This window comes from Wickerhamomyces anomalus (assembly GCF_001661255.1).
Source record: "Wickerhamomyces anomalus NRRL Y-366-8 unplaced genomic scaffold WICANscaffold_2, whole genome shotgun sequence".
NCBI lineage: Eukaryota > Fungi > Ascomycota > Saccharomycetes > Phaffomycetales > Wickerhamomycetaceae > Hansenula > Hansenula anomala.
Window position 1 is genome coordinate 1,748,558 of NW_017567111.1, and position 26,811 is coordinate 1,775,368.

The window sequence follows — 26,811 nt, forward strand, 5'->3', positions numbered from 1 at the left end:
GATATTAATGAGCCCCAATAATCAAAGTGAGCAGCACCCACCTGAAAGTGTTGTCTATCGGTTCAAAGTGAATGAACAACTTCCAAATTATTCCCAACCACAAGGTGCTGCTTCAACAGATTCACCATCCCCAGTTCTTTATGCGACTCCAGAAGCCTCTTCAAACCATGCACAAGCAAATGGAACTCCAACTTTGGATGGTCCGCAAGCTTCTGTGACGCCTTTTGAAGCACATTCAGCTGCCAGAGATCCTTCAGCTTCTTCAGGGTCCAATCAAGGTGCAACATTCAAATACATTTCATCAAATGAGCTGAGCGAAAGATCATCAACTTCATCAGCTCACAAACCCAAGTCTAGGATAGCGGCTGACTCAAGTAAACCATCTCATTCACTTTCATTAGAAGAAGCTAAGGCAATGTTTGAAACTGCAGATAAAACAACAAGATTCCAGCATCCTACTGACCCAAAGGAGAAAAAAAGGGAGGATATACTTCTTATGAAATCAATTCTCAATTATAAACCTTTTAGTGATGGTGTTAATAAATATGAGACTTTGAGAGATGTTACAATAGATTTGATAAGATCGTATCATAGGAGACTATCAATGAAAAAAGTCAGGTCATATACTCGGAAACTGATGGACGAATTGACAATTAGACAGGAAAATAGCAAGAATATTCCTGATGGTATTGATGTCCTTTCAGATCTTGAACGTGAATTCTTTGACTATCTGAAAGAAAGAAACTACCACCAAAAATCGATAGACAGTACAAGTGGTACCAATCAACTAAAAGAAAAAACCACTAATCATAAGAACACAACGTTTCAAGATCCACATATGCAAGAACACTTACAATTAATGGCACGTCAGGCTGTTCACAAAAGAGCAGCTGAAGATTTTATAGAACATGAAAGACATTTCAATGGGCCGCCAATACCACCACCACCTCCTCCTCCAGGGATTCCCCAAATAATCCCTAGCGATATGGCTCCAAAGAGAATAAGAATGGTGGAGCCTACTTCTGATGATGTTTTAAGAGGTATTGCGGAAAGTCTGAGGGCGTTGAATGAAACAATAATTATGAATTCAAATACAAATACCAACTTAATACAAAAGGTCACTGAAGCTCTTCTGACAAGGGACGGCTCTAGAAGAGATGAAAACACAAGAACAGAGTCTGTTAATGAATCAGAAAGTATCAACAAAAGGTTGGAGAAACTTGAAGATAATATTGACAATATTCGTAATGATTTGAGCGGTATTAGCAGTTCGTTATCAATGATGAATGATTTCATCAAGAGCAAACTGGATTTATGAATATAGAAACGTAAATGTATATCTTCTTGATGACATTGACTGGTTGTAGCTGATTTTTTGTAGTTTAGGCAGATTTAACTGAATACTAAGTGCAGATGGTTAGAATCGATGGTCAGATCGCGAATTTATTGGTTGGAATGAAATGCAAGGCAAAACAACAGAACAGTACAAACCCAACCCAAAGACAGAAACTAGAAAGTAGAGAGCTATCATGTCTAGAAGGTATGTCTTCTCTTTAAGCAATACTAGCATCATACTGATCGAATGAATAGTGATCTATCAATCAAGCCATTCCTATTACAAAAAGGACCCTTTGCAGATGATGAATTTGAGCCAGGTCAACAAGTGATTGACACAATTTACAATGCCAAAATACTGTGGGTATCTTCTAATCAATATTCTAGTAGACCTTAACTAACGTATCATTAGTGTCCTTGGGGCAGGTGGTCTTGGGTGTGAAATCTTAAAGAATTTAGCATGTTCAGGATTTAGAGACATTCATGTCATTGATATGGATACAATTGACTTATCAAATTTAAACAGACAATTCTTGTTCAGGCATTCAGATATTGGAAGACCAAAAGCTGTTGTTGCTGCTGAATTTGTAATGAAGCGTGTGAAAGGTGTTAAGATCACACCTTATTATGGGAAACTACAAGATAAAGATGAAGCATACTATAAGCAATTTACTTTAATAATATCGGGGTTGGATAGCATAGAGGCTAGAAGATGGATCAATGCAAAATTGGTGCATATGGTTGATCCAGATGATTTTGAAACTGTTAAACCTTTAATTGATGGTGGTACCGAGGGTTTTAGAGGCCAAGCTAAAGTCATATTTCCAACATTTACTGCATGTTATGAATGCTCGCTGGACACTTTGAGCGGACAAACTACTTTCCCAATGTGCACAATTGCAAATAATCCAAGAATACCAGAGCATTGTATTGAATATGTAAGTCAGATAGAATGGCAACAATCGCATCCAGGAGAAAAAATAGACACTGATAATCCTGATCATGTTTTGTGGTTATATGAAGCAAGTTTGAAAAGAGCAAAAGAATTCAGCATTTCTGGTATTACAAGAAGTCTGGTGCTTGGTGTTGTGAAGAATATCATCCCTGCAATTGCTTCAACCAATGCAATTATTGCAGCTGCTTGTTGTAATGAAGCTTTCAAAATCGTTTCAAGCTCTAACCCAATATTAGATAACTTCATGATGTATTCAGGCACTGATAGTGTCTTTACGTATAGCTTCGCATATGAGCGTAAGGATGATTGTCCAATTTGTGGTGGACTATAAATATCATACAAGTAATATTAAATAGTTAACATAACAATTGAAATAACAAAAGATAAAATATCATGTAGTGAAAATAGAAAGAATAACTAAAGTAAAAAAAAAGAAATATGTACAGAACTAACACCTCAAAACCCAAAACACCTCATAAACACCTAATTATAAAACTAAAATGGCCCATTACTACCTGAGCTGTAGCCACCGTTTCCACCAAACATTGAACGAGCAACTTGCATTGCTAAGTCGTGATCATTAACAGCTGGACTCATTGTGATATCCTTCATTGACATGTTCTCTTGTAAATTACCATCTGGACCATAAATAAAGTTTTCAACATTTTTACTTTTATCTGTTTGATTACTTGAATCACTTTGTGGACTAACTTCATCTGTTGGAATTGAATTTGAACTGACACCGGTAGAGCCTGAACCTGAACCTGAACCTGCTGTGGTGGCTGCAAAGATTGAATCAAAATCTTGGAAATTGAAATTACCACCCAAATAAGCATCACTCAAAAATGGGTCAACGATACCATCAAATTTATTCAAGTCTGGTGCTAAGTAATCAAATTGAGATTGGTTTCCTGGATCAACAAATTGACCCCAGTAATTGTTAGTGATTGGGTCAATCTCTGGGAACCCCATTTCCACATCTTTGATAGCTCCATCAGTTTGTACTCCAAATTTACCAGCATTCTCACATCTTTTAGCTTTCTCATGTAATTCTTGTAGACGACCAGGATAATGATAATCCAAGTAATCACTGAATAATTTTTGAACATAAGTAATTCTCCAACAGATATAATACTTGTTTGATAACCTTGCACAAGCTTGTGTAAATTCTTCGATCCGAATCAATAATTGTTCACCAACAGTTAATTCGGTTCCTGGTGGTTGTAGCCATTCTGTTAAGCCTTTTGCATCATCCAACACAAAATTGTCTAATGCAATTTGGAAACTATACATGTTCGACAAATCACGAACACATAATGATGAAAGCGCTTGTAAAAGTCTTTTTGATGAATCAAAGATTGAAGCTGATAAAAATGATTCAAAATACAACGATTGATTGAATTTTGCTGGATCTTTAGAATATTCATGACATAGTCTAAATAAAATTAAAGCTGACTCACTAACAGCATTTGAAAATCTTTGAATCAAACGAATCTCATGAGGTTCACACGTTAGTAACAAAAGATAATAAGAAATATAATGAACAGCATAAAGTTGAAGTTTGCAAGTCATTTCACGAATTTTGCCAGCTTTTGTAATGAATGACTGACTTGATTCATTTTCAAAATCTGTCAAATCTTCTAATGAACGATGTTTCATCAATAAAAACTCAACATTTTTGATCTTCATTTCTAATTCAGATCTCTTTGGGTGTGTTTTGATTTTTGAACAAGACTTCACTAAATCCCTAACAAGTAATGTCACTTCATGTTGATTTTTCAAATCATTAATACAACTTTTTTCCAAAGGTGAATCACTATGATTGGCAGCTGGAGCTAAAGTATCATATTCATCATCAATTAACAAAGGGCAACCAAATTGTAAAGCTTGAACAGCATCGAGGTACATCAATTGATACCATATTTTTCTCCAACTCGTAATAGTTGAATGTGAGGTAACCATAGAAAATCTTGAAGGATCTCTATGTAGGCCATGCATTTTAGCCATTTGAACAATCAAAGCTAAGAAAATTGTGGAATCTGTACTTTCATCACCATCCTCTGGGGCATAAAATCTGTATAATCTTAGAACCAACAAAGCTGTGATATGTTTCAAAGTAGGTTTTCTTAGAACACTTGCATTTGCCATACAAGCCTTAGCATATTCGATAAAGTTTGGACCAATTTGAACACCACTCTTCAAAATCTTTTTGACATTTAGATCTTTGACTTGCTCTGGTTTTTGAATTGGTAATGAAATGAACGAGAATCTTAAAACACATAACAAGAGGGAAACAGTGGCTAATAGCGTAAAGTTTTTTAATCTTAATTCAATCTTTCCAGATTCATTTGTAGTAATCATTTCCTTCATATTTTGTCTAAATGCATCTTCATCGACAAATGGAATAAAAACATAGGTTTCCTTAAAAAAATGATCAACTAATGCTTCAATTATATGAAGAGGTGGTAGTATTTCAGTGACTAATTTCAATAATTCTTGGTGATCTTTGTTCAAATTTGTTTCAAAGACACTTGTACCATTAGCAGTATGCATACCAACCACATGACAATTATCTTCAATTGTAGCAAAATTTTGTTGATCATAAAGAAAAAATTTATCGAAATTGATACCCATCTTTTGTTGTTCCAAGTATCTACTCATGATATCTCTCAAAATTGGATCTTTTGAAACTGCAGCCATATAACTCGTTGACCCATAATGTGCCATTTTGGATTCTTTCAACAACAATAAGTCAAAATCTTCAGTCAATTCCATCACAGGATCATTAACAGGTTGATCAGGTAGAATGAAATTGAAATTTGAGCTAAAGGGGCTCTCACTAGAGAGGCTTGAGCCACTACTAAAGTTTTGACTGTTTCTAGCATTAAAACTCAACAATCTTTTTAGTTCATTATTTTGTTGTTGTAATTGGAAAATTTGATCCTTCAACTTTTGTTGGTCAGTGTTAGCAGCCCAAGGTTGTTCTTCATAAACACATAGATTTGTAGTATTATTCTTAACACATGATGAACAATGTGGTTTTGCCTTATCACACTTCATCTTACGACGACGGCAAACAGTACAAACTGTTGGGACTCTGTATCTTGTCTTTTTCACTTTGCCTGCGTTATCCATCCTGAACAAGCTCTAATCTTTTCACTTCAATTGTACTGACCTTTTGATCTTGGTGGCAAAAGTCTTCTTTCACTTAATTGAACACCTGTTTTAGATAACCTCTCGTTGAAAACGTTTTCTCTCAGCTAACTGTTAAAATTTGTTTGTAGCAACCACTTATCGAAAACAAGAATTCACCTAGTTGAATAGCAGTAACAGGTATGATCAATCCTTGTGAATGAGTTGATGGTAGCTGGTATGTGTCAAAGTTAGCCTGCTAAGCCTGTGCTTTTCTTTAAAAATTGTAAAAAGAAGAAAGAAAGTTACAACTTCACGATGAGTACAGTCCATGAAGTTTATACAAGTGATTTGATCAACAATAGCTGCTGCTGATCCCCAACTCCTAGGCAGGGACATGTTGAGACTTATATTTACGCTCAGTCCTTATCACAGCGTAGATTTCAGTACTGACATGGAAGACGGTATTAAGGGACTTTAGCCGCCGAGGTAGGAAACAGAGGTCTGGAAGCAGACAGCGTAGGCAGAGAAGAATTACAGCAGGTGCAATTCTACACTTCTTACTTTCGAATCTCAGGGACAATTTAAGCCAATATTCCAACGGTTCAACGATTATTTTGTGGATGGATTGATCAAGAAGCTGGCTTTCTTTGTGCGCAGAGACGTAGGATTTGCTAGGCTGGGGCAGTTGTCGATCAGAAGCTGTACACTCAGCACTAAGCACTGAGCACTGTCATGGGCCAAAAAAAATCCAATTCCTAGTCCTGTTGATTATTAGAGCTGTCGTCAAATCTATTCGATTGTCTTCCATCTTTCATCTCAATTGGCACCGTCCCTATGTGATCTATCAATCTTGTTCATTAATCAAAGGCTATTGTTGAATTTGGGATGGTTAGCACCACACAAGACCTTTTTCGCGAAACTCCAAATTATCGCGAATTCATGACGATTAGAAAGTGTAGGCGTCTCAAATTGGTTAGGTGTCAACATTTGTTCTACCTATTGTTCAAACATCAACCTTTTCGTTCATTTGGTTATTGCAATATAATGCCTCGAAAATCAGATATTGCTTATTCGCTGCCCTCAGAGCGGATATCTTTAGAGACATGGAGTGCTGATTTTACAAATTATACAATTGAGGACAAAATCATAAAGACAACATTGAAAAACACAGTGTTAGATATAAAAGAAGTTATAAGTAAAAGATCAGCAGACGCGGGAGGAAAGTTGATTCCTAAGGCTATCCAGTTGAAAAATAGAAACCAAGTATATGAAGATCATCAACAATTGAATGATTTTTTGGTTCAAGAAACAGAACATACAAGGATCCAAGTATTAATCGATTTGGAAAAATTGGCAGATATTGATCACATACCTTCACTTATGAATATTAATTTGAAACTAAGCACTGGGAAACAAATACTCTTGAGAGAGTCTTTAAACACAACTATAAGCTCAATAAAATATGCGTTGGTTGAAGATTTGAAACTGAATGGGTCACAAGATATCATCACATTAGAGTACAATGCTGGACAGGAACTACAAGATCGAGATGATTTGCAAATTGGCCAATTGCTTGAGCTGGATACAGTACCGGTGGATGATCTCAATATATATGTGAGGCTAAAAGATGATTTTGTTGTCAAGTTATCATCCCCAAATGAAAACATTTTAAGAATTCAAAAGGTAATTGTCTGTTCAGAAACATCAATTACTACAATTAAGCGTTTCATTGCTGATCAATATAAAGGTACAAATGAGATCGATATCCCAGATATTAAAATCATTTATTTCGGTAGAATATTGAGCAACGAGTCTAAATTGAATGAAATCTTGAATGGAGGTGGTGATAGTTCTGTGAACTCGTTGATTACATTGCATTTTGTTATCAGTGATCCACAACCTCAAACAGTGAATAGAGGAGGATTTTGGAGTGATCTTACTAGTGGAAATTCACTTTTTGAATTTCTACCACTGGAACCAAACCCAAATTTTGAAGCTGATCTAGAGAGAGACAGAAGGTTAAGAGAGAGGCTAGCTGGTAATTTAGTGGAGGAAGAGATTCAGCCTCAAGATCCCCTTGAAGGGTCTTCGATTCAACAACAGCAACAAGATGAACCCGTTGAAGAACCTGCCGAGTTCAATAATTCTGCACCAGCATTAGTTAACGTTAAATTGTCAGGTGAATCATATGATAAAGGTATCAAGGATGGTGAAGAGGTATATTTAAGTCAGACTGATACTTCAACAACCGTTTATCAAGTTACTTTGAATACTGCTAATGGGCCACGTCAAATCATATTATCCAGTTCACAAGCAATAATTAATAACAGTGACGCCTCACATCCATATATTATGCTTTCGCCATCAGGTTTTGCCAAATTGGAAACATTAGGAATTGATATTCAAAAGCCTAACGTTATACTTGGTGCAGATACTGCCCCTTTTCCACTACCCCATTTAACTGCTGCTCCAAACCTTTCAAACTCACAACAGGCAACTCAAACTCAAGCTCAAACAGTTTCTGCTACGCAACGACAACATAGAGGCTCAATTGCTGCGCAAAATCGTGCTATTGTTAATGTTAGAAGATTCAGTATTCGTATCAATCAAGCATCTGTCACAAGAGGTTTCCAATTAGCTGGAAGATTAGGTTATCATCTGGGGAAAATCTATCTTTTCTATTCATTAATCATCTCCCAAATCCCAGATAATTTCAATAGAATGTTTTGTTTGGTGTTATTGGGAGTTTATACATTCACTAATGGATCCATAAGAAATCTACTACATGAAGTCCAACTATTATTACCACAATCGTATAGAGATTTCACTTCCAGATATATTGAAGCACCGGAAAGATTTATAAGATCATCTATAACTAGTGGCTCGTCTGTTCTGATGAGAGATATTCTACATTGTTTACCTGATAGAGCAGCTGTAAACATATTTGAATTTTTGGATAACTTTCTTAGAAGATTTGTTGTTTCAGTCATATTGTTCTTCACTAGTTTATTCCCAGCTCTACATGGTAGCTTTCTGGAACAACGAGAAATAATAGCACAAGAAAGACTAAGAAGAGAACAAGTGATGGAGCAATTGAGACGGGAAACTCAAGAACCTATGGAGCAAAATGAAAGGGTGTCAGGATCTTTAGAAGAAAGACCAGACACCCAAATTAATGATGAAGCTGAGCTTCTTAGAGATGATCCAGATAATGGAGCTACAGGTGTTCAAGTTCATCACGAAAATTGAAAAAGGGAAATTGATGGATTTGTTTACGATTCTATATGTCAAATGATCATGAAAGATAAACACGTAAAGCCAACGCGTAAGTCGTTTCGTTTAAGCTGCTTATTTTCACTAAAAAAATGGTCGAGCCTATCACGTCCCACGCGGCCTTAAAATCCTTTAAAACTGTGGCGTTTCTTCTGGATTCTATGGTTCGCGACACACACAGAGCAGAACGTTAGTAAGTTGATAAGGTCCAGAAGAACCTTTAAAGCTTGATCTAGAGCTTGATGGTGGTGGGAACTATTATTAACTCGACAATTAAGGGCTAGTATGGATCGAAGCTAGGCCTTATTGACTAATTGAGCACTAACGCCTATTATTACTGGAAACAATAATGTTTCAACGGTTGGAAAGAACAATCTAGGGCCCAATCTGAGGAGAAAACTGAAACCTACTCCAATCTTTGTAATCTTGTTCCAAAATAAAGCTAATTTCGAGATTTAAACGAGCCAATTGGAAACTATAGCATCTTTCTAGTTATAATCTCTCATCTCTTTGTGTCTCTATGGCCATAAAGGCGGTTTAATCTAGTGCTTTATTAATCCGATCGGGTTTGGGTTACCCCCAAAGTTATGATTTGGATTTTTTTTGTCAGCTCAATCATGTCTCGACCCGTATCTCTAAAAGGTATAAAAAGAGTTAGAAATCCCCCTAGAAAATGCCACGTTCAAGATAGAGTTTCTCAGTGCATTATAGAATCAATTCAATTGATACACACATACACATTATAGATTTATATTAACACACAATGGTCGCCCAAGTTCAAAAACCAGCTCCAGCTTTCAAAAAAACCGCCGTCGTTGATGGTCTATTTGAAGAAGTTTCATTAGAAAAATATACTTCCCAAGGTAAATGGGTTGTTTTAGCTTTCATTCCATTAGCTTTCACTTTTGTTTGTCCAACTGAAATCATTGCTTACTCTGAAGCTGCCAAAAAATTCCAAGAAAAAGGTGCTCAAGTTTTATTCGCTTCTACTGATTCAGAATACTCATTATTAGCTTGGACTAATGTTGCTAGAAAAGATGGTGGTTTAGGTCCAGTTGATATTCCATTAGTTGCTGACACTAACCACTCTTTATCAAAAGATTACGGTGTCTTGATTGAAGAAGAAGGTGTTGCTTTAAGAGGTATCTTCATCATTGATCCAAAAGGTAACGTTAGACAATCAACCATCAACGATTTACCAGTCGGTAGAAACGTTGAAGAAACTTACAGATTATTAGAAGCTTTCCAATGGACTGAAGAACATGGTGAAGTTTTACCATGTAACTGGACTCCAGGTGCTGCCACCATCAAACCAGAAGTTGATGCTTCAAAAGAATACTTCTCCACTGCTAACAAATAAGTTTTCTTGGAATGAAAAAGTAAAAGTATTATATATAGCGGTTTGAAATCGTGATTTTAATGAAATTGTATTGCCTTTAACCTTTATTGTTGTAGATTTTGATTTTATGCGTTTGACTTTCCTTATTCGGAGGATTACTCGATCAGGATAATTTTCTATCCCCGATGGATTTTTAAGAATGTTGACACGATTTTTCACTTCCTTGCCAAAGACATGAGGAAGTACATCAGATATCACAAAGTTTCAATTCAAATATTCTCAAAACCATGTCAAAAATGACCCAAAGCATTATTTATTTTTCAAAATTTGCTGTTAATGAACAGGTGAGTGTAATTCGTAGTTCATATAACCGGACCAGTAAATCTAACATTATTTTTAGGTGTTTTATGTATGTTAATTGTGTCAAAAGGCTGATCCATACATTTATTAACCTCTTTAGAAATCAAAGTATACTTATGCATTGGTCAATTTGAAACCAATTGTACCAGGACATGTAAGTCTTCCAATTTGTTTTCATTGCATGTCATCTTGCTAACTAAAAGTTCAGGTTCTTGTTGTACCATTAAGAGTCGTTCCAAGACTAAAAGATTTAACAGAAGAAGAAAGTATAGACTATATGATGACATTACAGAGAGTACATAAATTCATTGAACATATTTACAACGCGGACTCTTTAAACATTGCAATTCAAGATGGTCCAGAAGCCGGACAATCAGTTCCTCATCTTCATGCACATTTGATCCCAAGACATCGTGTCAACAATATGGGTGATAAGATTTATGAAGCATTGAATGATCCAGCTAATGATATTGAGGAGAATTACATTGAGTTTAATAAAAGAAAATATCATCAAAGAGAGTTTAATGATTTTGTTGTTAAACCTGACTCTGATAGATTTCCTAGAACTGATGAAGAAATGCAAAAAGAAGCTCAGTGGTTGAGTCAAGAATTAAAAGCCTATTTTAAGGAAAAATGATCCATTTAAATCCTCACAAGGTGTATCCTTACATTATTTATTTTAAAGCACTATAGACAAGGTTGGTAGATCTTTTGTTCTAGATTTTCTGTATGATTTCAAAACTCAAGCATTACCACTGATTTCATTTTCTTCAGCTTCCAATTTTGCATAACGTTCTTTACGTTCAGCAGCATGCATTTTAGCAACGGTTTCTTTTCTTTTGTATTCACTACCAAAGTATGATTTTTTACCCTTTTTGATCTCCAATATTTTTTCACCATTTCTGTATTTTTCCAATTGACTTAATAAATATTTTCTTGTTTGAGCATCAATACCTTTCTCTTTCATCTGTCTGGAAGTGGTATTGAACAGTAAATGCCAGTTTGGGAAATGTTCTTTATGCTCTATGCAGTTACGTCCTATTTTTTGAAGAAAAGCTTCAGCATTTGGGATCTCACTGGTTGGTAGTGGGTAGTTGATGTTGTTAGGGTTGGCTGCTTTTGTAGCATAACAAGCCCTCTGTATTATTCTAGTGGATGGTAAAGTTCTAAGTCTGGAAAACATGGTGGATCGTATTGGGGTCGATAATCAAGACGTAAACTACCAAATTGTTCGTTGATGTACTTGATTTTTCATTCAAATTTTTTGACCATAGAAAAAAAGTAGTGGCCCAAAACCAAATTTACCCTCTATACAAAATTTCGCGAACTCATGAAGAGTTATCACTTCAATCGAAAATTACTGCCTTTTAAACATCAACAAGTTTCCAACCAGTATATTAATATTTGTTAATAATAATGTCAGACAATACCCCTCTTGATGAACTACAATGGAAATCTCCAGAATGGATACAGGCGTTTGGACTAAGGACAGACAATGTGCTGGAATATTTTTCACAATCACCATTCTTTGATAGAACTTCTAATAACCAAGTGGTTAAAATGCAATCTCAATTCAATGAAAACATTCAGCTGCATAGCTTGAATATTGAAAATGAGCTTAAAAAGATGACAGGTATTGAATTTGTGATATTGCATCGCCGTGAACCTGATTTTTGGATCATAAGGAAACAAAATAGATTGGGACCTGAAAAAGTGGAATCATTATCAGATTATTATATCATTGGGGCAAATATATACATGGCACCAAATGTCAAGGATGTGGTATCTACAAGATTGGTATGTCTTCTAACTCGTGTTTCGTTCCTTGAATCTATACTAACTATTTTTTTCAAAAGCTCAGTTCCGCGTTATCATTGAAGAACGCAATGGATAAACTACAATCACTAGCTCAATTCACTCCATCTGATGGTCATACATACCGTTTAGAAGCTACAGAAACACCAGCCCCTTCTAGACCAAGAACTCTTGGTAATACACCATATAGTCCTGCCACACCAACTGTTCAAGGATCGGGTTCCTTGAATAAAAGTGAATCATTATCAATTGCTACAATAGACAACCTATTCAACATATCATTAAAAAACAACATTGCATATTTAGATGAAGTACCCTCTTCCAGACCAGATGCTGTCTTTGAAACTAATACAAAAAACGCTGTTGTTAAATCAACAATAGCAATTAATGACGATGAGCAAAGTATAGCATCTGTGAAAAAGGGCAAAAAACCTTTGAAACAATGAAATAAATTGGCACAAATTATTTATATGCATTCTCCATGACTTTATCCTCGTAAGATCTAACGGTTTTGTTGTTACAGTAAACACTATTAATCGAAACGCTTCCTTTACCCTATTGAAAAACCAGGTGTGTCGGCCACGTACGACGATAGTAATTTCATGAGATTGAAGAGGCCATAAACTTCTTTCCGACTCAAGTTTAACACTTAACATTCAATTGAATCCCCAAAGCAGTATGAGATTATTCAGTTCCGCCTTCACTATTGTTGCTACCTTCACATTGTTCATCAGTGCTGTTTTGGCAGCTGATCCTCCAATCACCCATAAAGTCTATTTCGATATTAAGCAAGGTGATGAAGAATTAGGTCGTGTTATCTTTGGTCTTTACGGTTCAGTCGTTCCAAAAACTGTTGAAAACTTTAGAAAGTTGACAATTTCAAGTGACCCAGAATTTGGTTATATTAATTCCATTTTCCATAGAGTTATCCCAGATTTTATGATTCAAGGTGGTGATTTCACTGATCGTAATGGTAGAGGTGGTAAATCAATCTATGGCGCAAGATTCAAAGATGAAAACTTCCACATCAAGCATGATAAGAAAGGTAGATTATCAATGGCCAATGCTGGTAAAGATACTAATGGTTCACAATTCTTTATCACTACTGTTTTAACCCCATGGTTAGATGGTAAACACGTTGTCTTTGGTGAAGTTTTAGAAGGTTTTGATATTATTTCTAAAATTGAAAAAACTAAAACCAACTGGTCAAACAAACCTGATGTTGATATTGTTATCTCTGGTACTGGTGAACTTAATGAAGATGGTGAAGTTATCACTTCTGCAACTTTAGAGGAATCAAAAGCAACTGAAGCTGCTAAAGAATCAGCAATTGTTCATGATGATTTATAAATAAGCTCTCATAAATAATAGTTACTCTTTTAAGTATCATATATGAAGCTTTTTTGTTCTTTTTTACGTAGATTTAATGTTTTCGGTATACAAAAATCTATATCGTGCTGCGCGAACCATCCATATTTTTATTCCCAAAGAAAAACTATCAAAAGCGAACACACCAACGATAACATGAAAGTGTAAAATAACAACAACCAGAAGAATCCTTTTTTGATCAATAAAGATGAGTCAGAATGGGGGAAGGTCAGGTAATTCTGATGAACCTGTTGTTCCAAGAGATGTCAGAATCTTACATTTGATATTGGCTTCGCAGTCGATTCAAAGTTACGAAGATCATGTTCCTCTACAACTAATGGATTTTGCACACAGTGAGTGAAATTAAAGTTATCCAGAGATGTACCATCTACTAACAAAGTGCTACTATAGGATATACTGCTGGTATACTCAAAGACGCTGTTGTGTACAATGACCATGGTCGTGCTTCAAATGGCTCAACAACTGCACCAGGTTCCAGATTAACAACAGATGATATAAGATTAGCAATCGCTGCAAGAACAAATTATCAATTTAAACCAGTGACTCCAAAAGAATTATTATTGGAATTGGCAGCTGAAAGAAATAAGAAAACATTACCACCTATAATGCCTGGGTACGGTATAAGATTGCCTCCAGAAAAATATTGTCTCACAGCTAAAGACTGGTCTCTAAGTGATGAAGAAGATGTAAGTTGGATTATAATTTAGCTAATCGCCTAGTACTAACTATTTAATTCTAGGATGAAGATGAAAAAATGGCCGATGCCAAATGATTTTATTTCTGTACTCAGTTAATGTATTTTAATGTATTTTAAAGTTTTTCAAAGTGCTTTTCCGTTTAAAGCATATATGTAAGGCCGTTGATATCATATTGAAATATTCAAAACCAGCAAAACTTACTATTCCAAACAAGCTTATTGTTTCTACGTGATGTTATTCCTTAAAATCACCAATAAAGCTCTTGGAGCTAGTGGCCCGAACGGCTTCGCGAATTTTTGGCGCTTTTAATTTTTCGAAATCAATTTGTGACTTGTTCACATAACATAGGAGAGATCTTCAATATTCCAAGTCGAATTATAACAATTGTATTATATCAAGAACATATTAGTTCAAATATCAGTTACTATTAAGCCTCTTTTCGTGAGAAGCTCAAAATACAGTACAATATGATCACTTCTCAAGGGTCAATTCCAGAGTAAGCTACATTCCAAAAAATCAGCCTCGCTTTTAGAAATAATACTAACCAACTGGTCAATAGAGTGAAAGAAGACATCCCAGGTTCTTCCATTGATGAAAGATCTAACAGAATCAGAACATTTCAAGACCTAGGTCCGCCAGATATTGTGTCGTTGACAAAGCATGTCCCAGGTTCTAAGTCACCTGAAGTAAGTTGAAACTCAATTGAAAGATTCTGAGCATTCGAACTAACAACAATTATAGGTTGGTACTTATTTATACTACACTGGGTTAGACAACTCAAGCTCTTCTTCAGTTGCTGCTCATTTGAACTCGTTGGCAAACATTATTGGTTCAACTCCACAAACTTGGTTTGGTAAATCTAGGCCATGGAAAGTTACAAAAGCTGTTTATGCATCATATAACGCATTTTCTAAAGTTGATGTCGTTGTTGCTGTTCATATTCCAGGTGCAGTGAGCTCTTATGTTATTGATGGATACAGAGAAAGAATTCAAGAGACTGATAGAATATGGTTGGAAGTTTTCACTAGTGGAGTTATTAGATCTCTATTAACTAGCGAAGAAGATGATGAGCAAGTCAATTCAGTTGTCGAATCAAGAAATTTGAATCCATTCCCAACTGTACAACTTGCTAAGCAATTCCTTGATGCTTTTGAAGAGCTATTTGAAGAAGGTCCAAATATTGGATCAGCTCCTGAGATTCAAACCCCAACTTTAATTTCAAATTACTTGGTAGATGCCTTTTTGAAGGCGGTTGAACTAACAGGGTTATATGACTATGCTTTAGACATTTTAAACAGATTGAGAGAAAAAGATGAAATTGTTGTTAGTCTGATTGTTAAAGTGCTATTCTTGAAAGATGAAGAGATTAAGGCTGTTCAAGTAATGTATGAGGGAATCAAGAAAAACCCAAGAGATGCAGCATTACTGTCAATCCAATCACAATTCTTAATTGAAAAAAACCATTTGGATCTAGCTTTAACATGTGCTATACAGGCTGTCAATTCAGCTCCCTCTGAATTTAACCCATGGGCTAATTTAGCTAAAGTCTACCTTGAGCTAGGAAACGTTGAGCAAGCATTGTTAGCCTTGAACTCGTGCCCAATGGCTGCGTATAAGGAAAAATTCCATCTGAAAAGAATTATACCAACAACTCCAGAGAAGCTGCATCTACCATTACCGATTGATGTAACATTGGATGAAGTTTCAAGTTTAGATTCTGCAAGGGTTGCTCAAGAACATAACTCTGTTGATCAAGCTTTATTGAACCTTCAAGCAGCAAACTTGAAATCAACATTTGCTAGAGCATATGATATTTTGACAGAAATTGTTCATAGAACAGGCTGGGAATCTTTATTGAAATATAGAGCCAAAATTTTCGTTATGGAGGAAGAATATAGATCAAAATCTTCCTCAACTGCCAATATCATTGACCCAAAAACAAATGGTAATTCAACTGAAGCCTCCTCAGAAGATGAGAACTCCTTCAAAAAGAAAAGACTATGTGAAAGATGGTTAGATAATCTATTTATGCTGTTGTATGAAGATTTAAGAACATATACAATGTGGCAAGCAGAAATGATTCATTTCCAAGCACAAAAGACTCAGTATGAAAAATTACCAGTGGAATGGGAATTACTAGGTATGGTTGCGTTTAGATTACATCATTACAAAGAAGCTGCTGCTGCTTTCCAACGTGCTTTAGAACTAAGATTTGCATCCACATCTACTAGAAATCTGTTGAAATATTATCAGCTCGAAATTAAAGCTTTAAAACAAAAGGGTGAAAGATCCCAACAAGTTTCAAATGGTCATAACAACATTTCAACAACCTCCATCGATCATGCACATTTATCACCAACACAAGTATCTAAAAAGATCACTTCGCTAGATGAAAGTATTTTGGATGCTGTTGTTAAATTAACTGTATGGAACCATAGGTGGTATTGTGAATTCGCTCCATATTTGTTAACAGCATTATCTAAAGTTGTTGGAAGAGAAGGTCTTGTGAAGATACAAAATGAAGTTAGAGCCAATTATCCAGATACGGGTGTTTATGAACTATTAGATGAATCATTCGAGTTTTTCAAGCAGTTTCAAATTTTTGGAGCTGAAACATAGACTTAAGTTTTGATTGTTTTTATAATATACAGGTTTGTCTTATATTCATTTTGGACAAGTAAAAAAATCACAGTAAAATCCATATACAAGCAAGAATAAGTGAAAGTGAGATGAAGGCAGTTATAAAAGCCGCACCTACTTTACTCCCAGGCTCAATATGCAAGGGCTTAGGTTCTTCATCTAGCAAATGATTACCTGCTGCAGGATTGCCTTCTGAGGACGCTCCAGAATGTTGAGTGTATGGAGGAGGTTTATCCAGATACCTCACATTTTGTATTGCTTCAAGAGCGGACATTTGTTCACCCAACCCATAATAACCATCCCATCCCTCGCTTTGCCAATTCAATCCACATGTAACACCATCTTCACCTCCAGAGCATGATTGCGCAGCAGCTTGAGCAGAACTATTGAGGTACCAATCAATGATATCTCTTGTATCTGGAGCTAATAATGCAGTTAAACCCAAAAATCTCGACAAAAATGCCTTAAATGATCTTTGATCATTATTACAACTTTGACTAGACTGACAAGCAGCTTCAAACATGACACCTTCTCTAAAAAATATACTGACACCTTGTAATAATGAATGCAACCGACTTGACCATAATTCGCTTTCCGTATAATTATAAAGGTAGGCAGCACCACTGAGCATTAATCCAGCATTGTACGTCCATTGTAAAGAATGAACAACAGTGCAGTTGTCATTCGTTGAAACCCCATCATATATGAGGTAATAGTCAGTTGTATCACCGCTGTCATCAATCAAATGTGTTCTATTCATCCAATCCCATGTCTTTTCAGCCCACTCAACATAAGAATTATTTGAAGTAAATCTTGCTAATCTTGCAGCGAGATGGAAAAAGCAGCCATTAGAAACGGTATTCTTATAATCATAACCTGAATTCCATTTAAATATTTGCCACCTCAAACCTCCTGCACATTCTTCATCATCCCACCTATACGCCATTGTATTGAAAACTGCTTGTGTAAGATAAAGCCATTGTGGATCATCCTCAGGTGGATTGGAAAAATTTCTTTCAGCAGCAGCCATGACAGCCATACCCCAGAAAGCTTGATCATCATTACCTTCAGTAGTTGATTGGTTTAGTGGTACATAGTCCCATTTTTGACCCACTTGTGATAATAACGCCTCTTTAATCAAATCATTGTACTGATCATCATCTGTATACCACCAATAATCTAATAGAGAGCCCCATGCTCCCCCAGATTCCCACCAATAATATGGTTCTGTGAAAAGCCCAACGGGCTTACCATAATCATCTCCAGTATAATAATCAAGTACACCTTTGGCAATAGTTGATGTTGCATTTTTAATTGATTCAAAATCAGCGGTATTTAACTCTAAACTTGTAACTACTGTCACAAAGACAAGTGAGAACCATTTCCTTACAATCATGTTTCATACCTTGAAACAAAACTCTGAGGAAAGGAAATTTTTCAAATGAGACTAATTGTGTTTTTAATCCTAGTGTATGAGGTGAGGGCTACTTAGTGAAAATTATGAGGAAACTTTGGTTGACTATGAGATGTTAAGAATTATGTACAAGAAAGAATAGCTCCGAGATGAAATGCGCAAGCTTCGGAAATAACAAAGGCAAATGAATTGACTACTACACACACTAATTCTGCGTCTGGACTCTGAGAGACCCTCCTAAGTGGTTGCTTTCTTGCTGAAGCTGATGATGTTAGCTCTCTTGGTAGTGTGCGACTTCGAAGTGCACTATGCGCTATATAAATTTATATATTATTCGAGCGCGGACTGCGGCGCCGCTAGCTGGCACCATATGGACGTTATATATGATACAATAGTATGTACTTCCGAATTAATGTCTTTATTGTCACTGGAATAGACCAAAATGATAAATATAAAATATATAATATTCAAATTTGGACCCGTATAGTACAATTAAGCTGAAATATTCTAAATTTATAAATATTGACCATCGTTTACATATTTTAAATTGAAAACTCTGAAAAATCAAATATTTTAAGAATCGTCGAGTCGATCATCATATTATTCAAAAACTTGGTTTTGCTAGCATAGTGATACATTTATGGGTAATTTAAGCATTAATTATTTTAGTTTTTTCAAATTTAAATATTAAACGATTATTTCAGATAGTATATGTTTTTTCTGTGTTGAACAAGCCGAAGCCATTGAGCACCGGAGACCGACGCCGAGTCCTGCTAAAATTTAGGTGCTTTAACACAATTGTACTAACTTACAGTGGAAAAAAATTAGATTTGACTACTACAATTTGGTCTAGTTGAACATTCATAATATGACGTTTTATATAAAACCGAAATCTTTTCACGATATTTTGAACTGATGGATCAGAAGACTTGTTCAACTCCGTGATAATCAAAGAACTTACCGTTCATATCCTTGTTTAACTTGAAAATAATATTTTCCAATTGTGATTTGGCACTTTCTTCAGCTGGAATATTTGGATAATCTTTCAAAATTTCAACAACATCTGGATTAACTTCTTTCAAAGCTTTAAGTCCCGCTCTACTCATATCAGTATCTACTAAACCTGGTTGCATTGCAACCGCAGTGAAACCTTCAGCACCTAATTCAAAACTAATTTCTTTGATGCTATAATTCAATGCAGCTTTTGATTGACCATAAGCAGAGCTAGTAAATGGAATGAACCCACCAATGGAACCAGCTAAACTTGAGACATAGGTCAAGTGTCTTGTTTCCTTCAATTTCAGGTATGGGTAAAGAGCTTTAGTCAAAAAGATAGGACCAAGAACATTAGTTCTATAGTGTCTCAAATAGATATCTTCTGCTGTATCAATGGCTGGTAAAACAGATTGAGAAATACCTGCATTTGCAATCAAGACGTCAATACCATCTTTAGCAACTTCTTTCAATTGAACATCTAAAGCATCAACCGAAGCTTTATCTGAAACATCCAACTTGACAATTTTGACATTCTTTTGAGTATCAGCTAAAGCTTGTAGCTCTGTAGCTTTGACAGGGTCCCTTGCACTTGCAATAACTGTGTTTTCTTGATTTGATGATAATATTTTGACGAACTGGAAACCGATACCACGGTTACCACCTGAGACGAAGTAGACTTTTCCTGACATATTTGACTGATTTATAGAGATTCTTTGACTTGAAACTTTTTTTGTTTATATGAAATTGAGCATGGATAGAAAAATCAGTGATTCAACCGCTATTTATAATGTTTCGTTTTGAAACTGAATTAAATGGTATATATTTACTCAGATACTCCGCCAAACACCTTTAAATCCGAGAAATGCCCTGGTGACTTATCATTACTGGAATAGTTCACCATTGAAATATTACAAATGCCAAAAGCTATTATCTCAAAACCATAGTGAAATGGGTTAGATGCTAGCGTTAAACTGTAAAAGTAGTGATTACTAAAATATCGGATGTTGGCAGCAGCACTAGCTGACAAATACTTGTACTATCACGTACACACAGTCAGTCTAAACTTCTCCATATCCTGAATTAGCTTCTTTGTGTTCAAATATTTGCCGATTATCTATGAAGAAAGCTAAGAACTAGCAGTGAGAAGTCAGGACCCCAGTGTTTTTGGTAATTATAGGGTTAAATTATTGAAGCTGTTGTTTTTCGGTGATTAATCAGGTCAACTGAAGGTGTGAAATCACAATATAACCGTTGAGAAAGAGAGACTCCATCATCAACATTCTCCTATTATCTGGTACTCTAGATAGCCTATCATAGAGTAAAGCTAGGTTAATAACAACAATCAATGACTAACCAAGGCCTGAAAATTGATGAAGCATACAAGTTTGAAACTCTTTGAGTCAATAGGCTAATAATCATAACATATATGTTTGTTTGTGTTCTATCATGACTTTTACACATGGAAAATAGTCATTTATTGGTTTCTTGGTTCAAGATACTGTTGCTTAGAAGTTAAAGGTCTTGTTGCAGGCATATTGAGATACACAATATTGATTGAGTCGTTAAAAGCCACGCACCTGGATTTCATAGTAAAAGTTGATCCTGAGTTTGTGACACTGTATGATCCCAATTGAGCTCAAAATTTTATATTCAAGTGCAAACGTATGAGTTGAATGCTCAACGTTCAACCTACTATTTAAAACATCTCTGGAAACCAACTATGCATACATGCCTCTCACATTTGAGTGCTTCTCCTACAGAAGTTTGATCAATTCTTTGGAGAGAAGTCTCATAAAAACTTCCTATGTAATCTACAACCTAAAGAGCTTTTCCAAACTTGAAGGGCTACTAGGTTGTGACGTTGTAACGTTGTAACTTGTAGGTGTTAAAACTAAAGAGTGCTTGATGTATGAGCTCGGGCGTAACATACCCAAATTGGAGATTTCTCCGAAAGCCACAGTATATAAATTAAGGAATATTCCTAATGTTCAAGCCATATGTTTGCAAAAGTTCCTATCGAGCATCTTGAAGTCAGCCAATGGATGAATTACTGGGAAATGCTAGCTGCTAGATCAAGAATTTTAAAAGTATAAAAATCATTTGATTTTCCTGGGGTGCAATCAGCTTCAATCTAAACCCTCAAAAGGTAATTAATAGTATGGCAGAACCTGAAGCAAAAAGGTTAAAGAAAACCAAAAGAACAGAACCATTGATCATCAACTTTTTTGAGGCGTTGACACCAGTTTTACACGCACCAGGTCAATGGAGAAATCCAAAAGATACTTCAAGAGATTATTACAAACCTGAGTTTTGGATCAAGGTTGCCCAATTAGCTGAAAAGGGTAAATTTCATGGCATATTCTTTGGTGATTCACTAGCTGTTTATGGTGGCTACAAATCACAGGGTTTGGGAGGCCCATTCAATTTTGAAGAAGCTGCAAAATCAGGAAACAATTTTCCAAAGAATGATCCAACTGCTTATATTTCAGCGTTAGCCATTAGTACTAGAAATATTTCATTTGGTATCACTTGCTCCACTCTGAGTGAGCATCCTTATCATTTTGCTAGAAGATATGCTACACTGGACCATATCACAGGAGGTAGAATGGGTTGGAACGTTGTTACTTCATTTTTACCTTCAGCTGGTAGACAGTTAACTGATAATAATGAGCTACCTCAAAAAGAATTGAGATATGCTAAAGCTGATGAGTACTTACAAGTCTTTTATGAGTTATTGTTATCTTCCTGGAGAGATGATGGATTGGTTTATGATAAAGAAGCCGGGGTCTTTTCAGATCCAGATGCCATTAGAGAGATCAATTTTGATGGTAACTACTACAAGGTTCCAGGTCCTCAAATAACCGAGCCTTCTCCACAAAGGATCCCTGTCATAATTCAAGCCGGTGCATCGCCAAAGGGTTTGTTATTGGGAGCTAAACATGGTGAACTTATCTATGTTGGTGCTAGATCACCTGAAATTGTTAGAGAAAAGATTGAAGAGACTAAAAAGTTGGCTAAAGAAAAATTTGGTAGAGATCCAAGTCACCTAAAGTTTTTGACTAGAATTGCCGTTGTCATTGGCACAACCCACGAAGAAGCGGTTGCCAAATATGAGCAAATGCTTAAATATAACGATCCGGATGGTGTATTCACTCAAATTGGTGGTGGTGGTTTAGATTTATCAAAATTTGGAGATGATGAAGACTTAACGAAAGTTGATGATCCTGCTGCTAAAGCGTACGCTAGTGGTTTTCAAAAAAGTTTCCCAAATGCAACTATTACAAAACCTTTCATTGCTGATCATTACTATGAGTATAATAGTGTGATTATTGGCACAGCAAAAGAGATTGCTGATAAAATTGAAGATTTCGTTGAAAGATCAACTGTTGATGGGTTAAATTTCACCAACTTATTGTTCCCTGAAACATTTGAAAATATAGTCAACTTGTTGATTCCAGAACTCCAAGAAAGAGGGTTAGCTCAAAAAGAATATGCTGTTGATGGTGGTACTTACAGAGAACAAGTTTATAGACAAAAAGGTCATACTTTTGTTCCAGAAGACCATTATGCTTACCCATTGAGATGGAAGGCTGGTGTCTCAAAGGAAAAGTTTGAAGAACAGTTGGAAAAAGTTAAAGAAGCACAGAAAAAGCTTGTTATTACTGCAGATTGAAGGAATCAAAAGAATAAAAGTTAACATCAATATATCAAGTTTTGAAACCGTAGTATTTTGGAATTTGGCTAGTGTTATTCTCACGTATGTATTTGACAGCTTTCATATTTTTTTTTGTCCAGCCTTTCCTCTTTTAAACTGTCGCCTTTAAGTGAACTGATATTCATGAATTATGAAGGCTCACACTCAATCAATAAACCAATAGATATTTCTCAGAATCACCATCGCTTTTAATTGCCAATCTCTTGTCGTCCAAATTTGTTGAGGTGGTATCAGAACTTAATCAAGTTAGGTCTCAATTCCGAAGCCACAGTACAGCCAAATTCTATGGGAAAGCCATACTTTCGAAATGTCACAATTTTCGAGCCAAACAACGATTTAATCAGATCATTTAGTGATTAAAGTATCCAAGATGGGCATTGGACGTTGGGTATTGATTTATAATTGAAATATTACTTGGAGTATAAAATCGTTGAGGTCCCGCTGATTTTTCACATCAAGATCAACTTTTGAATAAACCATATTCACCATGACTGAACCTCAATTGAAGAAGTCAAAGAAGACTAAAAGAACAGAACCATTAATCATCAACTTTTTTGAAGCCCTAACACCTGTCTTACATGCGCCAGGTCAATGGAGAAACCCAAGAGATACATCGAGAGATTATGTTAAGCCTGAATACTGGGTTAAAATTGCCCAATTAGCTGAAAGAGGTAAACTACATGGTATCTTTTTTGGTGATTCATTGGCTATTTACGGTGGCTACAAGTCTCAAGGCTTGGGTGGTGCTTTCAACTATGAAGAAGCTGCTAGATCTGGTAACAATTTTCCAAAGAATGATCCAACTGCTTATATCTCTGCCTTGGCTATTACAACAAAGAATGTTTCTTTTGGTATTACTTGTTCCACTTTAAGTGAACATCCATATCATTTTGCTAGAAGATATGCTTCTTTGGATCACATCACCGGTGGTAGAATGGGGTGGAACGTGGTTACTTCATTTTTACCTTCAGCTGGTAGACAATTAGCAGACAACAATGAATTACCGGAAAAGGAATTGAGATATGAAAAGGCTGATGAATATTTACAAGTTTTCTATGAACTTTTGTTATCTTCATGGAGAGACGATGGTGTTGTTTATGACAAAGAGGCAGGTATTTTCTCTAATCCAGATGCCATTAGAGAAATTAATTTTGATGGTAAATTTTATAGAGTCCCAGGTCCTCAAATTACTGAACCTTCACCACAAAGAATTCCATTAATCATTCAAGCTGGTTCATCTCCAAAAGGTCAACTATTAGGTGCTAAACATGCTGAATTGATCTTTTTGGGTGGTCCAACTCCAGAATCCATTAAGGAAAAAATTGATTTTACCAAAAAATTGGCTCAAGAGAAATTTGGAAGAGATCCTGACCATATCAAATTTGTTACACAAGCTTCTGCAATCTTAGGCCATACTCACGAAGAAGCTATTGCTAAGTGGAAAGAATTAGATAAGTATAAAGATGAAGAAGGTATCTACACACAAGTTGGTGGTGGTGGTTTAGATTTATCAAAATTCGGAAAGGATGAAGATTTGAGTAAAGTCGACGATCCAGCAGCTAAAGGTTTTGCTATTAACTATGGTAAACAATTCCCAGGTGAAATCATCACCAAGCGTTTTATTGTTGATCATTATCATAACCACAATACATTATTCATTGGTACTGCTCAAGAAGTTGCAGACAAGATCGAAGACTATGTTGAAAAATCTGGGATTGATGGGTTCAACTTCACAAATATTGTTTTCCCAGAGAACTTTGAAAATATTGTTGATATCTTGATACCTGAATTGCAAGAGAGAGGTTTAGCTCAAAAAGAGTATGCTGTTGATGGTGGTACTTATAGAGAACAAGTTTATAGACAAAAAGGTCATACTTTTGTTCCAGAAGACCATTATGCTTACCCATTAAGATGGAAATCCGGTGTCAGCAAAGAGAAATTCGAAAAACAGTTGGGAGAAGTGAAGGAAGAACAGAAAAAGTATTTAATTTCAGAATTATAAGCTCTTCCGGTTAAATGAATGTGATTTTTTGGTGTAAATGCGCATTTTGCCGTTTTCTGTAGATCAATGTCCGCCATGTAAAAATTGAACCATAAACAAAAAAGAAAAATTGGTACCTCAATTCTTGAAAACGTATATAAAGTCGAGAGCTGTTGAATTCTGACTTCCAAGCATGCTTCAGTAAGGGTCAGGGATAAATGAGCATAAAAGAAGTCGCTGTCATTGGAGCTGGTGGGTTATCAGGTCTAGCTGCTGTTTATGAACTTCTTCATACGGATCAAGCTGGCAATACGACAATAGGAAAAGGTAAAGCTGAAACTCCAGCCTTCACTAAAATCGTTGGGTTTGAGCAGAAACCTGATGTTGGTGGTACATGGAATGTGGAAAACTATGAATCAGATCCTCCAATGCCACCTCAGGAGATCTTGGACACGGGAAAGTATAACGATATTAAAGTTATACGACCAAAAAACAAACATCAGCCAACCGTTCAAGAGCTTGAAAATACAAGCGTTGATAGCCCAATCATTAAATCAAAAGATTTAACTTATTTACAGTGGAAAAGAAGTGCAATTTATCCACGATTATACACAAATACACCTGAGTCGTATTTACAATATTCAACAACCAAAACTTACAAAGATGCTCATAAGGATCTCGATCCATTTGTTCCCCATCAATCATTATTCCAAAGGCTACAAGATTTTTCAAATGAAAATAAGCTGAAAGATTACATTAGGTTCAATACTGAAGTTGTCGATGCTACGAAAGTTGGTGATAAATGGGTTCTTACTCTAAGAGCCTATAATGAGACTCAGGATTTTTGGTATCAAGAATCATTTGATGGTGTTATTGTGGCACAGGGTCTATTTTCAGTACCATTTATCCCATTCTATAAAGGATTGAGTGAATATGTGGCTAAATATCCAGGGTCAGTAATGCATTCCAAGGCATATAGAGATCCCAAAACTTTTCAAGATAAAAAGGTTGTTATTGTTGGTTCAAATATTTCTGCGATTGATATTGGCCAATATATCTCACCAATTGCTAAAGAAACTATAATCAGTCGAAATTTGAAAAACGAACCATACTTGCCTTATATGGCTCGTTCTATAAAATCATTCCAAAATGTCTCCAAGATCAAAGAGTTTTTGCCTGATACCAAACAGATTCTTCTAGAAGACGGGGAAGTACTTAGTGATGTTGATAATGTTATTTTATGTACAGGATATCATGTTAAGTCCTTGGTATTTGATGATAATACATTGGAATTTTCTACACCAGTGGATAATGATTGTCCAAGTTCAAACTCTAGGGTGAAAAATATTTATCAACATACGTTTAATATTAAAGATCCTTCTGTTGCTTTTGTTGGAAGGTTAGTTATTGCTTCCATTTTCAAAGCTGCTGAAGCTGAATCAGCAGCCATTGCTGGTGTTTGGAGTGGTGCTTCAAAACTACCACCAGTTGAGGAGCAGTATGCTTGGGAACAAGCCAGAGTTGAAGAAGCAGGTGATTCTTTGTTCCATAAAGATGATATCTATAGGATAAAAGAAAAGTTTTTTGACGAGATGAAACAATTCTATCCAAAGGGAAGGCCTGATCCAATTGGTCACGATCTTGATGATATAAAAATTTATGAAAGGGCTCTAGAAACTTTTGAAAGCTTGTTTAATGAGTTCAAAGAAAAGAAGAAGGATGTATACTACAGCTTTACAGAAGTTTCAAGATAAATCTAAACAATA

General features: G+C 35.7%; 14 protein-coding genes across 14 annotated transcripts; 10 read left to right on the plus strand and 4 right to left on the minus strand.

The window, feature by feature from the left end:
• Positions 1-7: 7 nt before the first annotated feature.
• WICANDRAFT_77953 (uncharacterized protein) lies at positions 8-1,318 on the plus strand (the record flags this gene model as incomplete). The annotated part of the gene is made up of 1 exon (XM_019184640.1): positions 8-1,318. The coding sequence occupies one exon, from the start codon at positions 8-10 to the stop codon at positions 1,316-1,318; it is 1,311 nt and encodes a 436-aa protein (XP_019040526.1).
• A 211-nt stretch (positions 1,319-1,529) lies between these two features.
• UBA3 (NEDD8-activating protein UBA3) lies at positions 1,530-2,621 on the plus strand (the record flags this gene model as incomplete). The annotated part of the gene is made up of 3 exons (XM_019183263.1): positions 1,530-1,540; positions 1,591-1,695; positions 1,748-2,621. The coding sequence occupies 3 exons, from the start codon at positions 1,530-1,532 to the stop codon at positions 2,619-2,621; spliced, it is 990 nt and encodes a 329-aa protein (XP_019040527.1).
• Positions 2,622-2,785: 164 nt separating this feature from the next.
• WICANDRAFT_77955 (uncharacterized protein) lies at positions 2,786-5,425 on the minus strand (the record flags this gene model as incomplete). Its single annotated transcript, XM_019184641.1, has 1 exon — positions 2,786-5,425. The coding sequence occupies one exon, from the start codon at positions 5,423-5,425 to the stop codon at positions 2,786-2,788; it is 2,640 nt and encodes an 879-aa protein (XP_019040528.1).
• Positions 5,426-6,469: 1,044 nt separating this feature from the next.
• USA1 (Usa1p) lies at positions 6,470-8,674 on the plus strand (the record flags this gene model as incomplete). Its single annotated transcript, XM_019184642.1, has 1 exon — positions 6,470-8,674. One exon carries the CDS (start codon positions 6,470-6,472, stop codon positions 8,672-8,674), a length of 2,205 nt encoding a protein of 734 aa, XP_019040529.1.
• A 787-nt stretch (positions 8,675-9,461) lies between these two features.
• On the plus strand, positions 9,462-10,058 carry TSA1 (thioredoxin peroxidase TSA1; the record flags this gene model as incomplete). Its single annotated transcript, XM_019185552.1, has 1 exon — positions 9,462-10,058. One exon carries the CDS (start codon positions 9,462-9,464, stop codon positions 10,056-10,058), a length of 597 nt encoding a protein of 198 aa, XP_019040530.1.
• A 275-nt stretch (positions 10,059-10,333) lies between these two features.
• HNT2 (bis(5'-adenosyl)-triphosphatase) lies at positions 10,334-11,034 on the plus strand (the record flags this gene model as incomplete). Its single annotated transcript, XM_019183264.1, has 4 exons — positions 10,334-10,381; positions 10,438-10,446; positions 10,498-10,551; positions 10,606-11,034. 4 exons carry the CDS (start codon positions 10,334-10,336, stop codon positions 11,032-11,034), a joined length of 540 nt encoding a protein of 179 aa, XP_019040531.1.
• A 159-nt stretch (positions 11,035-11,193) lies between these two features.
• On the minus strand, positions 11,194-11,523 carry FYV4 (mitochondrial 37S ribosomal protein mS41; the record flags this gene model as incomplete). Its single annotated transcript, XM_019180726.1, has 1 exon — positions 11,194-11,523. A coding segment is annotated over one exon (330 nt), but the record flags the coding sequence as incomplete, so codon positions are not given.
• On the plus strand, positions 11,524-12,658 carry MED6 (mediator complex subunit MED6; the record flags this gene model as incomplete). The annotated part of the gene is made up of 2 exons (XM_019184105.1): positions 11,524-12,194; positions 12,254-12,658. The coding sequence occupies exons 1-2, from the start codon at positions 11,814-11,816 to the stop codon at positions 12,656-12,658; spliced, it is 786 nt and encodes a 261-aa protein (XP_019040533.1). The 5' UTR covers positions 11,524-11,813.
• Positions 12,659-12,780: 122 nt separating this feature from the next.
• Positions 12,781-13,932, plus strand: WICANDRAFT_67915 (uncharacterized protein). Its single transcript, XM_019184106.1, has one exon. It carries the CDS (start codon positions 12,891-12,893, stop codon positions 13,560-13,562), a length of 672 nt encoding a protein of 223 aa, XP_019040534.1. The 5' UTR covers positions 12,781-12,890; the 3' UTR covers positions 13,563-13,932.
• Positions 13,933-14,766: 834 nt separating this feature from the next.
• Positions 14,767-16,918, plus strand: WICANDRAFT_61885 (uncharacterized protein; the record flags this gene model as incomplete). The annotated part of the gene is made up of 3 exons (XM_019183265.1): positions 14,767-14,795; positions 14,859-14,985; positions 15,041-16,918. The coding sequence occupies 3 exons, from the start codon at positions 14,767-14,769 to the stop codon at positions 16,916-16,918; spliced, it is 2,034 nt and encodes a 677-aa protein (XP_019040535.1).
• A 67-nt stretch (positions 16,919-16,985) lies between these two features.
• Positions 16,986-18,335, minus strand: WICANDRAFT_61886 (glycoside hydrolase family 76 protein; the record flags this gene model as incomplete). The annotated part of the gene is made up of 1 exon (XM_019183266.1): positions 16,986-18,335. One exon carries the CDS (start codon positions 18,333-18,335, stop codon positions 16,986-16,988), a length of 1,350 nt encoding a protein of 449 aa, XP_019040536.1.
• A 938-nt stretch (positions 18,336-19,273) lies between these two features.
• On the minus strand, positions 19,274-20,038 carry WICANDRAFT_61887 (SDR family oxidoreductase; the record flags this gene model as incomplete). The annotated part of the gene is made up of 1 exon (XM_019183267.1): positions 19,274-20,038. The coding sequence occupies one exon, from the start codon at positions 20,036-20,038 to the stop codon at positions 19,274-19,276; it is 765 nt and encodes a 254-aa protein (XP_019040537.1).
• A 1,469-nt stretch (positions 20,039-21,507) lies between these two features.
• On the plus strand, positions 21,508-25,141 carry WICANDRAFT_52407 (uncharacterized protein; the record flags this gene model as incomplete). The annotated part of the gene is made up of 2 exons (XM_019182687.1): positions 21,508-22,513; positions 24,552-25,141. The coding sequence occupies 2 exons, from the start codon at positions 21,508-21,510 to the stop codon at positions 25,064-25,066; spliced, it is 1,521 nt and encodes a 506-aa protein (XP_019040538.1). The 3' UTR covers positions 25,067-25,141.
• A 122-nt stretch (positions 25,142-25,263) lies between these two features.
• On the plus strand, positions 25,264-26,799 carry WICANDRAFT_29431 (uncharacterized protein; the record flags this gene model as incomplete). The annotated part of the gene is made up of 1 exon (XM_019181604.1): positions 25,264-26,799. The coding sequence occupies one exon, from the start codon at positions 25,264-25,266 to the stop codon at positions 26,797-26,799; it is 1,536 nt and encodes a 511-aa protein (XP_019040539.1).
• Positions 26,800-26,811: the final 12 nt, after the last annotated feature.